The sequence below is a fragment of the Crinia signifera genome, chromosome 2, assembly GCF_055691185.1.
Source record: "Crinia signifera chromosome 2, ASM5569118v1, whole genome shotgun sequence".
In the NCBI taxonomy this organism is placed as follows: domain Eukaryota; kingdom Metazoa; phylum Chordata; class Amphibia; order Anura; family Myobatrachidae; genus Crinia; species Crinia signifera.
In genome coordinates, this window is record NC_139218.1 from 196,752,603 (window position 1) to 196,768,785 (window position 16,183).

The 16,183-nt window shown below is 44.0% G+C and overlaps 1 protein-coding gene across 1 annotated transcript in view; it reads left to right on the plus strand.

Annotated features, from left to right (window-relative positions):
• Positions 1–16,183, plus strand: part of CSF3R (colony stimulating factor 3 receptor) — a 98,414-nt gene that overhangs the window by 35,894 nt on the left and 46,337 nt on the right. The window contains exons 2-5 of the mRNA XM_083173535.1: positions 6,530–6,613; positions 9,397–9,675; positions 13,887–14,010; positions 14,097–14,296. Coding sequence (XP_083029661.1) covers positions 6,553–6,613; positions 9,397–9,675; positions 13,887–14,010; positions 14,097–14,296 — 664 coding nt within the window. The 5' untranslated portion in view covers positions 6,530–6,552. The remainder of the gene's footprint in view (positions 1–6,529; positions 6,614–9,396; positions 9,676–13,886; positions 14,011–14,096; positions 14,297–16,183) is intronic.

Sequence of the window (16,183 nt, forward strand, 5' to 3'; positions counted from 1 at the left end):
TGAAGTTATAGTGACAGGTGAATTTTAAAACTGAAACAAAACATAATTCTACAAAACTCTTCTGAGGTCCATAACATCTTAGCTGATGCATTGTTTAGTCACAGTGGGGGATATTTTGATAATGTGTTATTCTCCATTCAAAGGTACTTTCCTGTTTCCCTTTTCCTGAGCATTCAAGGCTTACAAATAATTCAAGTGAATACACTGAGTATTTGAGATATTTCTTTTCGTTTCCTTACCAAAAAGGGTGAACTGTTTTGCATAACATATTGTAATATACACTATATAAATTTCAGTATCCAAATGATTTTTTATTCATATGTGTAAAGCAAAAACAGTGCCCAATATTGTTTCATAATATGGATATTGGTGGATTGTGTTATTGGCATAGACAAAAGAAACACAAACATTATTTATGTTACCGGTTCTCACAAATATTCCAGGGGAACAAAAAGGTACTTGTTTCCTAGCACGGCGCCCGTCGCAGGTGATCGGATACCTTAACTTAAGGTATGCGATGGACACGACCGACGCGATTTCAGGGCTATTTTTAGCCTTTACCCCGACAATTAAAAAATCGCGTCCATCGCATGCCTTAAGTTAAGGCATGCGATGCGACCGATGCGATGGATGCGATTTTACATTGGGAACAATGTTAAATGGACCAATGGACCCGGTTTTTCATTGCATACCCACCCTTATGGGTATTTTACATGTGAAATGCCCCCCCCCCATTGTTAACGCCACCCCACGATGAACGCCAACCGGAAGAGTGGCGAGCGCAGCGACCCCGCGAGGGGCGGCGGTACACGTCCTCCGACCTTTTCATACCCCCACTATCCACGTCGGCGTGGAGTTGATTTTATATAGTGTGGCGAGCGCAGCGAGCCACCGAGGCCAAAGCTTGGCGAGCCCCGCGAGGGGACGCGGAATACCTGTGAAGTAATGCACGTCCCCTCGCGGGGCTCGCCAAACTATATAAAATCAACTCCACGTCAACGTGGATAGTGGGGGTATGAAAAGGTCGGAGGACGCGTACCGCCGCCCCTCGCGGGCTCGCTGCGCTCGCCATGCTTTGGGTTGGCATTCATCGTGGGGTGGCATTTGACCCATCAGGGTGGGTATACAATGAAAATTGGGGTCTGGGGGGCATTTAACATTGGGTCCAATGTAAAATTGGGTCTCAGGGACCATTTTACATTGGTTCCGATGTAATTGCATTGATCGCGTCGATCGCATCGCATGCGATTTGGTTGCATGCAATGCATCGTGATTTTTTTAGGACCCGATGGGTACAATCAAAATCGCAGGCGCCGTGCTAGGAAACAAGTACCAACAAAAATAATCCAAAATTAGTTTTTTTTTTTTAATAAAACCACTTTATTTGGGTTATATGACATGAAACCATGCTGATATAATGTGGTTAATACTGTATCCATAATCTGGGGCATATTTATCAAATATAGCATTAAAGCCCTTAACTTTTATTCAGTGCTTTAATGCAGCAATTTTTTTTGGGGGGAGAGGGCTTTATCAAGAGAGAGATAATGGGACTGGTTCTAATAAGAGCCTTAACTGATGAATACTAAAAAGTATTAGGTTTGGACTTTGCTGATCTGCTTTGGTTTAAGAAGAATTCTGCGGTTTACCCCCAAAAGACTTCATATATACCCCTATGGGGAAACCCAGCCTTCCCACCCTCCCTATTAGACAAGAGATTTAACATCTGGAGGCGAAAGGGACTAGATATGGCTAGTAAGATGTATGATCCGGGAGGCCAACTTTTATCCTTTCCTGACCTCTCAGAAAGGTACGACTTGGAAAAATCTCACCTATTTATGTACTATCAAGCGAGGCATTTCTCGACCCATACCAGCCCCAACATCTCCACACATACTCAAGTAATAATTTTTTCACAGATTCACTCGATAGACTCTTTGTTGAGGTTTATCACTGTAAAGAAATATAAATTGAAGTGTCTATATAATCTGTTAACTAAGAATTTGTTTTCTGATACTCCACAATGGGCTGGACTGCTCGAGAGATGGCACGCTGATTTACCATATATTACTAGATTAGACCAGATTACTCATCTACAAATGTCCTCAATGAAAGCTTTAAAATCGGCATACTTGCAGGAAGTTTTTATTCAAACCCTACACAGAGCTTACATCACGCCCTACCAAAGAAGACATATGAACACCGAGGAGTTGGGCAACTGTTGTAAATGTGGATCTTTCAAGGCTGATTTTGCTCACTGTATGTGGGACTGCTTCAAAATTAAAAGATTTTGGTGTAAAGTCTTGAATTTTATAAATTTGATGTTTTCAGTTAAGTGGCCAATGTCCCCCATAGCATGTATGGGTTTATCATTCCATGAGTGGCAATTAGAAAGGATTGACACCAGCGCTGTCCCTCTCCTTATAACTATAGTTACAACAGCCCGCAAATGTATTTTAATTTATTGGACAAAAAAAGCTGCACCAAATTTAGCCCATGTTCAACAGAAACTCCTGCAATTCATGTATTTCGAAAGAAAATATGCTCGCTTAGACCAATTAAATGGACTCCGCAAATTTTTCTCTAAATGGCTGTTATTTATTAATACTTTAGAGGACAAAACTAGGCAAAGTATTATTTCAGAAATGAAAGACTCTTGATATCTGGTTTATCCAATTTAAAATGATGATTCAAGCTTACCCTAACCCTCGAGAGTTTTTCATTCCTCCTTTCTGTTTATGTTCTGTTTATGATTTGTTTATGTTTTAAAATGTATTTAATTGTCTCTGATATGGATAATGATATTAACATGACTATGGCAAAAGTAATATGTACATAGGACCTTGCTTCTAGATCGGAACAACTTGCACTCCCCCAAACCCCCCCCCCCCCCCTTAGTTTTCCTATCCCCTTCCTGTCTTCGTGTATATGTTTAGATGTATATATAGAATAGAGACTAAGGTAAAGTAATAGTGTACTATTAGTAGGGTGTGTAGTTTGAGGTTAATAACAATCTCTGCAAAGAAAAATATATTTGGTGGGGTCGAATTAACAGTAAAGAACTTTTCTTTCCTGTATTTGCCCTCTTTAATCGGCTACATTTATAACTGATCCCATATCAACGACTATACTAAGACTGAGAAAAATTTATTAGACTACGCCCTGGTTTATCTTTATCATTATTTTTGTTCTGATATACGAAAAAATAAGTGTCATTTGAATGTCTGGAAAAGACTTACCTGATGATGTATATCTGTATTATCAGTACTATGTGACATATTACTTTATACATATTATTTTATACACCGATTTTATGTTATATGTCTGGAAAATTTCAATAAACATATTAAAAAAAAAAAAAAAAAAAGAAGAATTCTGCGGTTTAGTGGGTGTAACTTGGCAGAAACAGGTTATTTGCATGAAGAAAGTGTGCCATGGGTGTGTATACAGAGTTGTGGGCTACTCAGATGTGAGGGTAAGCAGAGACCTGTCTTGATTTTGCTCCAAGGGTAGGTAAGGCTACAGGTTGGGCAGGAGCTGATTTGGTTGATGCATTATCACTGGCCACTTTATCACTTCACCGGGCTTAATAAAACTGTTGCATCCGACTCTGAATTCAAATATGTGAGCACAATATATGATTGTGACATTGCTGATACCCAATTTACTTTGAAGATACCTACAGTATTTTGTATTTATATTTCTGTAAGTATAAGTGATCTACAAATAAATTGCAATAACATTTGTGGCTTTTTATAATAGCACATACCTCAGCTACTGTATGTATGTGGGGGTCTTTAGGAGTTAAATGACTGCTGCGTTATCACCTTAAACTTTATCACTACTTTATCACTTCACCAGGCTTAATGGTGGGCGGTGTTTAATTGGTGAAATTTGAAGCTTTGCGAGGCAACCTGAATGACTTCCAAAGTACCCCAAATCAGAAAAAAAATAGGTACTCTTTACCTAGAACGGCGCCCACGATTGAAATCGCGGGATCGCGGGTAAAATCGCGGCAATCGCGGTAATCGCGGGTAAATCGCGGGTACATCAAAATCGGGTACCCGCGATTACCGCGATTTTCCCATAGGGAACAATGTTAAAAAGGCAGATTGACCGCGATTTTAGCGTTAAATGCCTCAATGCCCGCGATTTTTACATAGGAAACAATGTTAAATGGGCCACAGAGCCCTAATAGTCCCCCTGAATTGTTAAATGGCCCCCACAATTTTTAACGCCACCCCACGATCAACGTGAACCCGAAGCGTGGCGAGCGCAGCGAGCCCGCGAGGGGCGGCGGTACGCGTCCTACGACCTTTTCATGCCCTACTATCCACGTCGGCGTGGAGTTGAGAATAGAATAGTGTGGCGAGCGCAGCGAGCCACCGAGCCCGAAGCGTGGCGAGCGCAGCGAGCCCCGCGAGGGGACGCGGATACCTTCACAGGTAAACGCGTCCCTTCGCGGGCTTCACAGGTGTCCGCGTCGCCACGGACACCTGTGAAGCCCGCGAGGGGACGCGTTTACCTGTGAAGGTATCCGCGTCCCCTCGCGGGGCTCGCTGCGCTCGCCACGCTTCGGGCTCGGTGGCTCGCTGCGCTCGCCACACTATTCTATTCTCAACTCCACGCCGACGTGGATAGTAGGGCATGAAAAGGTCGTAGGACGCGTACCGCCGCCCCTCGCGGGGCTCGCTGCGCTCGCCACGCTTCGGGTTCACGTTGATCGTGGGGTGGCGTTAAAAATTTTGGGGGCCATTTAAGACTTCAGGGGGACTATTTTGGCTCTGTGGCCCATTTAACATTGTTTCCTATGTCAAAATCGCGGTCATTGAGGCATTTAACGGTAAAATCGCGGTCAATCTGCCTTTTAACATTGTTCCCTATGGGAAATCGCGGGCATCGCGTCGCGGGCATCGCGGGTACATTTATGGCCGGCCGCGACGCGACCGACGCGATTTTTCAGGTTTAACATGGTTTTCAATGGGAAAATCGCGGGCATCGCGTCGGTCGCGTCGCGGGTAGCCATAAATGTACCCGCGATGGCCGCGACGGGCGCCGTTCTAGGTAAAGAGTACCAAAAAATAGTGAAAACATTTTACTGTACATTTCTTTCACCTCTTTCCTTACATGCTCCCCCACTTCTCACTAGTTTTTCCCTCAGTACGCAGTACGGACGGTGTAATGGTTAGCATTACTGCCTCACAGCACTGAGGTCATGGGTTCGATTCGCTCCATGGCCCTAACTGTGCAGAGTTTGTATATTCTCCCCGTACTTGTATGAGTTTCCTCCGGGTACTCCGGTTTCCTCCCACAATCTAAAAATATACTGGTAGGATATTTGGCTCCTAACAAAATGAACCCTAGAATGAATGTGTGTGTACATGTGGTAGGGAATATAGATTGTAAGCTCCACTGGGGCAGGGACTGATGTGAATGTTCAAATATTCTCTGTAAAGCGCTGCGGAATCTGTGTGCGCTATATAAGAAACTGTTAATAAATAAATAATAATAAATACATGCCTTATTGCCTGGGTGTGGCATAGGATCCCAACAGTCATTAGCCCAATATAGGGATCCCGACTGCCTGGACTCAGACAGTAGGGGGAGCGCAATGATGCCCATTACAGGCTCGCTGCTGGCACAGGGTCAGGGACCCCCACGAGGGAGAATAGCCGGTGGCCGTCAGGATCCCGAGTGTCGGGGTTTTAACAGTCGGGATTCCGATGTCGGTGTAATGACTGTCGGAATCCCGACTGTCTGTCAGCCATCCGTCACCCTATACCTATACCTTCATCCGTCACCATCTTTACCTATACCTTCATCTGTTTGCCAATATTTTCCTCAATGCCCTCTGCCCTCCAGCTTGTTCCTAACATGACCTCTTGACCATTAGCTTTTCACAAGAATACTGTTTTGACCAGCATCATTTTCATAACATGCCAATTCATGCCCACTAATTTACCCCCATATTGCCCCTTTACTCACCTTAATACCCACAATCATCAACAGCAGCAACAGTGAGATGATATCGGAAGTGAGTACAAGACAAAAGCAGTAGGGGAAGGAATGTCCCTCAAGATATGTCCTCATCACTGTAGCAGTGTGTTGTAGCCATTGGGCTAGTAGCTTCCTTTAACTCTTCAATTGCCGACCTGGTGATCTTGTGCCGCTCTCTTTTTTCAGCGAGCACAGTATATGTGATCGCCCTGCTGATAATCTGATAATCTGTATGTGTGCTAAATCTGACATATAAACATCTCACAAATATATATGTGAATGTATATAGGGAGAGGGAGATAGGTGGAGTGAAGCCTACGTATGGTATTGATACTATTGGCAGTAATTATCTGCCGACTATGAGGTGGTGGAGGTCAGCCCTGCTTCAATGCCATTAGAACTGCAGTAAATGTAACATCTATTACAGTATTTGTTTTTTTCATTCTACTTTTCATTCTGGGCCTCTTTATGCATTAATTTTAGGTGGTTTCACATCATCTAGTGATAGTTGTTTAATGTTACTCTCTGACAGTTTATGGAGTAAAAGAAGAAGACATGGAGAATTACCAGGGTGCCCTGCTGGTTGAAGTTCTCCTACTTTTATTTCATTCTGAAGGTAAGTCAGTTTATGCATTTAGTTTGAGATGTACTAAACCTTGAAAAGTGAAAAACGGAGAGTGATAAATTACCAGCCAATGGGTGGTATTCAATGCCGCTGGCCACTCACCCTATTCTATATTCCGGGGGAATCTGCATATAACGGCGACCCTCACCATTTTGACGGCCGCACCCCCCATTTCCACCTTACTGGAAAAACCCAGTGAGGTGGAAATGGCAAGTGCAGGGGGTCAGTTGAATACTGACCCGCGAGCTGTGACAGCAAGCTATCGGCACTGCTCTCCATCACAGCTCGCCAAAGGGCATTGAATATACCCCAATGACTGCCATGTTACAGGCTGGGTTTGAAAAATGACAGGAGCTGGTTGGTTGGTCATTTATCACATACTGTATCCTCCAACATGACCCATTCCATGGTACAAAATTCTCTGCTCCTGAACATCTCTCTATACTGTATGCCATCACCTTTGTCGAACTGGATAATTGATGACAAGGGTGTTTCAACACCAGTGATCCCAATCATAAATTAAGAGGGATTTCTAGGAGCAAAGCGTTTTGTACGTAATGGAACGGGACATGTTGGAGGGTATGTTGTCACTGTCCACTATTTAATTTGATACTTACTACATACGGCTAAGCATGGAACAGGAATCTTGATTTCTATGTAGAATTTTCCATCATGTTTAGATAATGTAAACTGAATCTCACCAGTGAAAGTAAATATTTTGCTGCATTTATTTAATGACAAATAAATATTACAGAGTATGCTTCAGTATTACACAACCTCCCACCACTAAACTACACAGCAAGGACCTGATTCAGAGATGTGCTCTATTCAAATAGGTTTGGGCATGGATCATTGGATAGACAGCAACTAGGTCGACACCACTAGGTCGACATGACTGAAGGTTGACATGCAGGAAGGTCAACATGACTGAAGGTTGACATGGGTTAGGTCAACAGCGTCAGTAGGTCGACACAAGCATTAGGTCAACATGGGGAAGGTCGACAGTCAAAAGGTAGACATGGGGGTTTTCATATTTTTTTGTCCCAAATGTCGACACAGTCGACATGGACACTGAAACGTAGAACCATGTCCCCTTGCATGGCTCACTGTGTTCCCCATGCTTTGGCCTACTGTAGGTAATGTTATACCCCATAGTAGTGGCCTAGTTTATTTTATTCACAATTGTACTGTAGTTCCTTAGTTTACATGGTCACATAGGAGGCGGTATTTAGGTTTTCTCCAGTATTTCAGCTCATTAACCCTGTGGGCAGGGAGCATAAATGGTGATTGCATTTCATATTGTGCCACATTACAGTAACCTTGTTTCTAGTATGTAACATTATAGTACCCTCCACATTACAACAAGCAGATCAGATTATGACAAATGACAGTGCCCTCCAGTACATATCGTGCCATAGTACAGTGCCCCCTTACCATTAGAACATCCACTACACACACTTCTCACTTAAATGTAATATCACACTATACAGACTGGAAATTTTTTAAGACACAGGGGAATCTGGGAAATTGGTAAGCAACTTTAAAACCAGGTCCCCTTAAACCTCTTAGTCCCAAAGCAATTCCACTGCTTAAACCAGGGGTTTCCAATCTTTTTTGAATCACGGCACCCTACAGTATCAGAATTTTTTCACGGCACCCCTAGGCCAAAAAAACAAACAAACAAAAAACCCAGAATGCAAATATTAAATAGATTGGGTTTATATGTGGTCCTAAGGGTCAGTTATGTGGTAAAGGGCAGGATTTGCTTCTGTTTGTACACATTTTATGATTGGCAGCCACCAGCACTGGTTTTGCTCATAAATAATTAGCCTTAAATGATTTGAATTGGTTTTGGACCACCAACCCGGGGCACCCCTGCAAGTGTCCCGAGGCACCCCAGGGAGCCACGGCACAAAGTTTGGGAACCACTGGCTTAAACCCTTTATAATTATGCCTATGGATGTAGTGATGCAATTTGAAAAAAGTGAGGTTTGTTGAGGACGAGGAAGGACTAGACAGGGATATCTGTGAGAAGATATCCTGGCCTCTTCTCCGGACCTGCTCCACACAGCCAGCCAATGGTGTCATAGTCAGGGCAGCCGCTAGGAATTTTGGGGCCGGGACTGATTCTTAGTCTGGGCCCCCTCACTTACAACCCTTCTCCGGGTCCCAACCCCCTTCCGATGTGCTGCCTCCTGCTCAGTGCGCTGAGGCCGAAGAAAGCCCTGCTTCCGGAGTGCAGGCTGACGGCCAATTAAAATTTGGCATGGCTGGTGAGCCAATCAGAGCTCGCGAACTGTTAGTCAATCAGATTGGCTGCCGGTACGCAATCTCTGATTGGCTGCTGGAGTACTGAGGTGTCAAAGCCTCTGTGACTTATCAATGCTTCGTTCAGCGCATTGTGATTGCAGCAGCACAACGGAGGCAGTGGCAGGAGTTGGGTGGGCAAAAGGAGTTGCCCAGGCCCTTCCCTTTCTCTCAAAGAGGCCGGGCCAGGGATAGCTGTACCCACAGCACCCCCTAATGGTGGCCCTGGTCACAGTGGATGCCACGCTGCATCCTAAGAGGCAGCACGGATCAGTAATGCTTTCAGTGACATCTACTGCTACATGATCATATTAGTGCTATCAGTGCTGCTTCCATGTAAGTAGCAGCAATAGCACCTCCAACCACATCTGAATCAGGACCACTGTGTATTTCATGGATAAACACAAACTTTGCTGAATTATTTTTATTTTACTGATTTTATTAATCTCACGCATTTTTTTTGACAGGTATACAATCCTGTCGCATTATTGTAGATTCTTCCACCATTGAGATTGGTTCTCCTGTACTGGCTTCCTGTCCTTCCTATTGCCCCAACATCGGAAAATTCCAGGTGATATGGAAACTGGATGGTGATATTGTTCCAAACGCTCAGTACAGCAATGATTCGGAAAACATGTCTTCTGTAAACTTTAGTAGCTTCAACAAGTCTACAGGATTGCTTGAGTGTTTTGCCGACAGTAGCGATGGACCACAATTGGTTGATGCAATTCAAATCAACGCTCACGGTGAGTCTTATTTTTTTTTCTCTATTTTTTATTTTCTGAAATATAACTTAATGTTTCAAGTAAATCAAATTCCTAAAGCTTTATTGACGTCAGATTATTATTATTTTTATTATTTTTGAACCATTGACCAGTGTTTAGGCGGGCATAATAACCCCCTTAGTGATGTCATGTGGGCTAACCAGCATTCATAAGATTTTAAACTGCTGTTCATTAATGAACAGTTTGTTCTTCAGTTTTTATTGACCTTATGGACTTTTTCAAGAGTAGAGCTTCATCCCACAGATCGTCTGCTTCCACTGTGCATGGGAGGAGAGGGGCTGACTATTTTGTCAGTCCCAAGCTCAAAAATGGCAAGGGAGAGGAGACTACTTGGGTAGCTAAATGGGCACTGGTAAGGGGTGCTAAGTCAAGCATCTACTAATGGGACTGAGTAGATCCCAATAACATAAACAAAAAGGAGAGAGATAAAGTAGCGCCTAAACAAATGAGGAGTATTAGAATAAAAATAACAATTAATGGTACACATACATTGACAAACAATTAGAAAAATGTATTAAGAACATGTGCACTGCCTTCTTTTACCAAAAGATGGTAAAATGGGGAGAAGGACCAGTCAGATAACAGAGATTGGTACACTTTCCATATAGGTAGAAACTTTGTGAGGGAGGTATAGTTACCAATGCAGTTCACCTATGTACTGTAGTTCACTTGGGGATTTTTATATCCTGTTAGGATTGCATTACAGCAATATACTCCTTTGCTGGTGAAGACAGAACGAATGTCCACTGTAGATCTGGATATTGTGGAAAAGTCCTCCAATAAAGTAGCTGGTTGGATCCCAAATAAAGTGCAAATGCATAAAGTGGCAGTTGGGGGCAGGTGGGTGTGCAGCTCCAGGAGCTGATGGCAGCCATGCCAATAACATGTAATTCTTGGCTGTACTTTAATGAAAATCACCGGAATGTGCTGCTGACCCCTTGCGGCTACTATTTGTCCTTGGGTGGTTACCACGTTAAATGGAGTAGGTCACATGATGGTGAAGTCATCCTCTCTGGGGAAGTAATAATAATATCATACTATCTTATTCTGTATTTTATAACCCACAGAACTTTACCTTTGGGACCAGCTTTTACTCAGTAAGAATGCGTTGATCAGAGGAGTAAATTCATCCCAGTAATCCTGAGGAAAGTTGGAGATTAAGAAAAAGGGAATGTGTGTGAATGTGAGTGCGTGTGTTGCTTGTTGCCATGTAGGCTCAGTGGAACCAGGTGGGGGCCACTCTCTCCCCTATCAGTGTAATCAGAGTAAATTAAGCGTGCAGTTGCGGATGTGCCGCAGAGCTCCATTGGAAGAGCAGTGGTCACACATGGATCCCACTGTGAACCAGCCAAGTGCTGCTATACACGCAGTTGCCCCTTAAGAGCTTGGCAACCCGAGGTATGGGGACTCCATTGCCTCTGGGAGTTGCATCCCTGGCACTGATGGTGAAGCTTGGTGGGGCATAAAATAAAGCTGGACAGTGGGGGTTATTGAGACCTGATCGTAGCCCTGCACTTTCACAAGGCAGACGGATATTGAACAACTGTGCATGTGTATGGTTCATAGCTAGCATGCATGAGGCCATTCAGCAAAAAAAGCAAAACATACAAAGGTAAAGCAGCGCTATTAACAATTACTAAAAGATTGGATTGTCTTTACAGTTTTTTTTTTTTATTTACATAAAAAAGCCCTGATAGTAATAAAAAAAACACACACATTAAAACAATACACAGAAGTAATTAATGCACTGGATGCCCTCAAAAGCTTGTAACAACTGGATAGTCTGTTCCTACAGTTTGTATGCCTCTAGTAGGCAATAAAGATGCTAGGGTGGAGATGTATCTTGTACAGTAGATGGCGTTTCTATCCAATATATGTCTCCACATGGTCAGTAAATGTAGATAGAACTGATAGTCCACTGAAAGCTGTGCAAGTGTGGAACAGTGCCTGAAATCTTGTTATCAATGGGAAGATGGGTGTTGTTTATTGGTAACGTCTCCGTTAGACCAGCATCTTTGGTGTAGGCAAAAGTCTTTGGGACTGGAATCCAGGATAAAGGGGTAAAAACAGTGCAAAGCAGCAAGTCACTGATGCATTTCGCTACTCCAGGTAGCTTTATAAACTTGTGATTAGCGCCCCCTTGTGCCCACCCCTCATTTTGGAGGGTTGATCTCATTATTTTCTCATTCAGAAAAAAAATCCAGCGTATTTTCTGATCACTGGCCGTACACAAGTTGATTGCCAGGAAGCTGTCATTTGGGGATGGTAAATGTCCATTTTCTGGAAGTGTCAGGGAAAACACAGACGTGAATTTTCAGGGAGGGTGTATGATGTGAGCTGCAGCCCTGGTCAGCCTGTTTCTATCGCACAGGCAGAGTTGATTTTACACACCGACTGCACACACTGAGGAATTTATTCCATGGTGACTGAGTCGCGAATAGATTTGCAGCGGATCGGCATGATTTTTGCAAGATATTCACAGGGAAGGTTTCCACTCTGTCGGGGCGGTGGCTATCTGAAATTAAGAGCAGCCAGCAGGTCTGAATAACCCCTATGAGTATAAAGCAGCAAAAATAATATTGGTCACATAATAGCAAAGATAATAGTAAATAGTTATTGTTATCAATGAACCACTAACGAGCTATGCATGCTTTATCAGTATTTGAATAAATGAAACTTTTTCATGGTTACTATCAAAAGAAAATGTTTTAAATTAGCAGCTATGATTCCAAATATTGTAAGTTACTTAGGTACTCTTTACCTAGAAGGGCGCCCATCGCGGGCATCGCATGTAAATCGCATCCCATTATAATGGTAACCGATGTGACCGATGCGATGCCCGCGATTTTACATAGAAAACCATGTTAAAATGTAAATCGCGTCGGTCGCATCGCATGCGGCCAAAAAACCGCATGCGATGCGACCGACGCGATTACCGTGATTTTACATAGGGAACAATGTTAAATGGGTCAATTGACCCAATTTAACATAGGGAACAATGTTAAATGGCCCACAGACCCCAAATAGCTACCCTGGGCCCCCCCAATTGTTAACGCCACCCCACGATCAACGTGAACCCGAAGCGTGGCGAGCGCAGCGAGCCCGCGAGGGGCGGTGGTACGCGTCCTCCGACCTTTTCATACCCCACTATCCACGTCGGCGTGGAGTTGAGAATAGATAGTGTGGCGAGCGCAGCGAGCCACCGAGCCCGAAGCGTGGCGAGGGGACGCGGATACCTTCACAGGTATCTGCGTCCCTTCGCGGGCTTCACAGGTATCCGCGTCCCCTCGCGGGGCTCGCTGCACTCACCACGCTTCGGGCTCGGTGACTCGTTGCTCTCGCCACACTATCTATTCTCAACTCCACGCCGACGTGGATAGTGGGGGTATGAAAAAGTCGGAGGACGCGTACCGCTGCGCTCGCCACGCTTCGGGTTCACATTGAACGTGGGGTGGCGTTAACAATTGGGGGGGCACAGGGTGGCTATTTGGGGTCTGTGGGCCATTTAACATTGTTCCCAATGTTAAATCGGGTCAATTGACCCATTTAACATTGTTGCCTATGTAAAATTTTTTGGTCGCATGCGATGCGGCCGACACGATTTTTTTACTTGCGATGCCCATGATCAAAATCGTGGGCGCCCTTCTAGGTAAAGAGTACCGTTACTTATTTTGTGCAAACGTATGCAGTGGTGCATACCTCCCAACATCCGATGTCCCAGAAGTGGGACACTGTTTGCGCCAAAGGCGCGCGTCTAAAAAATTGTTTTATGAGCCTAGCGGCAATGGGACATGGTCTATATTCACGTCACTTCGATGAGGCCTTTCCCTATTTTCACCACTGTGGGGGCATGGCCAGCCGCTCCGTGAGCTGGCCATGCCCCTAGCCCCACTGTCCCTAGGGATGGACATATGCACACAGCATCCATTCACAGCAGAGCAGCAATGGGGGGGGGGGGGTCTCCCAACTGCCCCCCACCACCCCGGGCCACTGCCAGCCCCGTGCAGAATGCGAGACTGTCCCAAAATACCAAGACGGTCCCGTGAAAATTGGGAAGTATGCAGTGGTGTGCTGATTCTACTATTACTAAACACTACAGAATTTTATTATTAGAAGTTTCATTCACTTATGTCATAAAACAGAACCCTAATAATCCATATATCATTTTACAGCTTTACCAACTCCACCCACCAACCTCAGCTGCGTCTTCAATGTTACAGCTGATATTCTGCGCTGCACATGGCAACTTGGTAGAGACTCAGGTTTACCCACCAACGTCACACTATTCAGTTCCAGGCAAGTGATATTCCGAGAGTCTGAAAAACTCCACTTCTATCAAACAACACCGGCTTATAACACTACTTGTCTTTTTTCCTGTGTAGGTTGAAACATTCTTCCAAAGAACATTGCAAAATCTCTAAACAGAGTAATATAATCTGCAGTCTCACAATGAGTCAGAATTCATGCAACATCACCCGCGAACACTTTGATCTCTATAAGTCTATTGCAGTATGGGTTACTGTGGAAAACCAGCTAGGATCTGCTACCTCTGAACCTCTTTGTGTGATCCCAATGCAGCAAGGTATGTTTTTTTTTTAAATAAATATATATATTCTTTATTTTGGTTTTGAATAAAGATAAAGAAAAAACAAGAATGAACAGTAACAATTCAATAAATCTTGAGAATGGCTAATCCGCTTAAATAACAAGAAAGTAATGATCTTTGTCATCGCCATTCAATCTAGTCTATTTTCTCTAACTTCTAGCGTACTCTACCAAAAAAAGGGGGTATCTGAAAGGGGACAAGACAGGGGGTTAAGAGAGGTAGGAGAGATTTGGGATGGGGGGGGGAGGAAGGGGGAAGTGAGAGTGGTGTAATTTAGCTTGGGTGAGTCTATTTGTTCCATTATGTCTCAGTCCCTATATTGGGAGGTGTATTTGTACAGAGGTCAAATTGAGTACGTCAGCCGGCACATGGTTTTTGTACATTGCGGATTACTTAAATTCAAGCCAAGGTAACCACGTAGCTACGTAGTCAGATTGTTTGTCTAGAGCTGAATAGTAGATGTCCTCCATGGCACCATAAAAATCTATCCTCTTAAACCATTCCCATGTAGTAGGAGGATCTGTGGACCTCCAATGGACCGGGATCACTGCCCTTGCTGCATTGTTAAGATGTTTTAAAACCAAACTTTATATTTTGCCAAGTATATAGTGGTGTGGGAGAGCAACCAGAAATCGGGTCCATCGGGAATTTGGAAACCCAGGATGACAGAGGAGAGTTGAATAACCATTTTCTAATAGGTCATAATCTTGGGACAATCCCACCATATATGAATCAAAGTTCCCCTTTGTGAACCACAGCGCTAACAAAGAGGGGACATCAAGGGGAAGAATTTGTGTATCAGAGGAGGGCATCTATACCACCTGGTTAGTAATTTGTATTGCGTTTCCACTACCTCTAGACTCGTGGAACACTGAGCCACGTTGTCACAGTGTTTCTCCCAATTTATATTTATTCCTCATGAGGAGAGATCTAAATCCCATGCCTTGCAGAAGGAAGGGAGATCAGTAAAGTGACTTTGCAATACAATCTTATAGATCGTTGAGACCACATGGACTGGATCTGAGGAGTGGGAGCACAATACTTCAAATGGCGTAGGTTCCTTTTTTAGTGCAGCAATACCTCTCTTCGAGTGGATATAATGTTGTATCTGGAAATAGAACCAAGAGTCTGTCTGAGGCAAGTTCTTTTCTGATTTTATTTCTGTAAAAGGTTTAACATTTCCTCCCGATATCAAATGTATCACCCTAGTTAGACCTTTACTCTGCCAGCTGGCGGCTAAACGCCCTGCAGTCCCCGGGGAGAACTCTGGGTTAGCAGGGAGGGAGAACAAGGGAGTAGCAGGGAGTCGGTGGAGGAAAGGCCCAGCTTATATCGGATGGTTTTCAGATAGCTAAGGCAGGTTCAACCGTAGGATGTTTGGACCGTATTATATTCGGGAGCCACGGGACCACCTGGAGCCTCAAGGACGAGGAATGTATCTCCAGGTCAACCCATTGTTTAGAACATGTGTCAGCTCTCGACCAGTCCAAGATTCTATGTAAAACCGAGGCCTGGTAGTAGGCCAATAGCATGGAGAGTTGCTGGCCTCCCCGAGATTTTCTGTGGTATAAATAACAGTGCTTAAATCGGGGTCTCCTACCTCCCCAGACAAACCGGCTAATTGCCCTCTGGGCTTCTCCAATATATTGGGATGTCAGTTTCAGTGGGATAGTCTAGCAAGGTATGTTTATCTATGCAGGATACTGGTCATACTCTGGGCCTGATTCAACAGTAGATGGATTTGCAGACGCAGCTTGCTAATGAAAATGCAGAAGGAGATGTCGGAACTCACAGTCTGGGATTAAAATTGCTACTGATGGTCAGCTTACACAAGTTTGCCGTCACAGGGTACTTTGCTAGGCC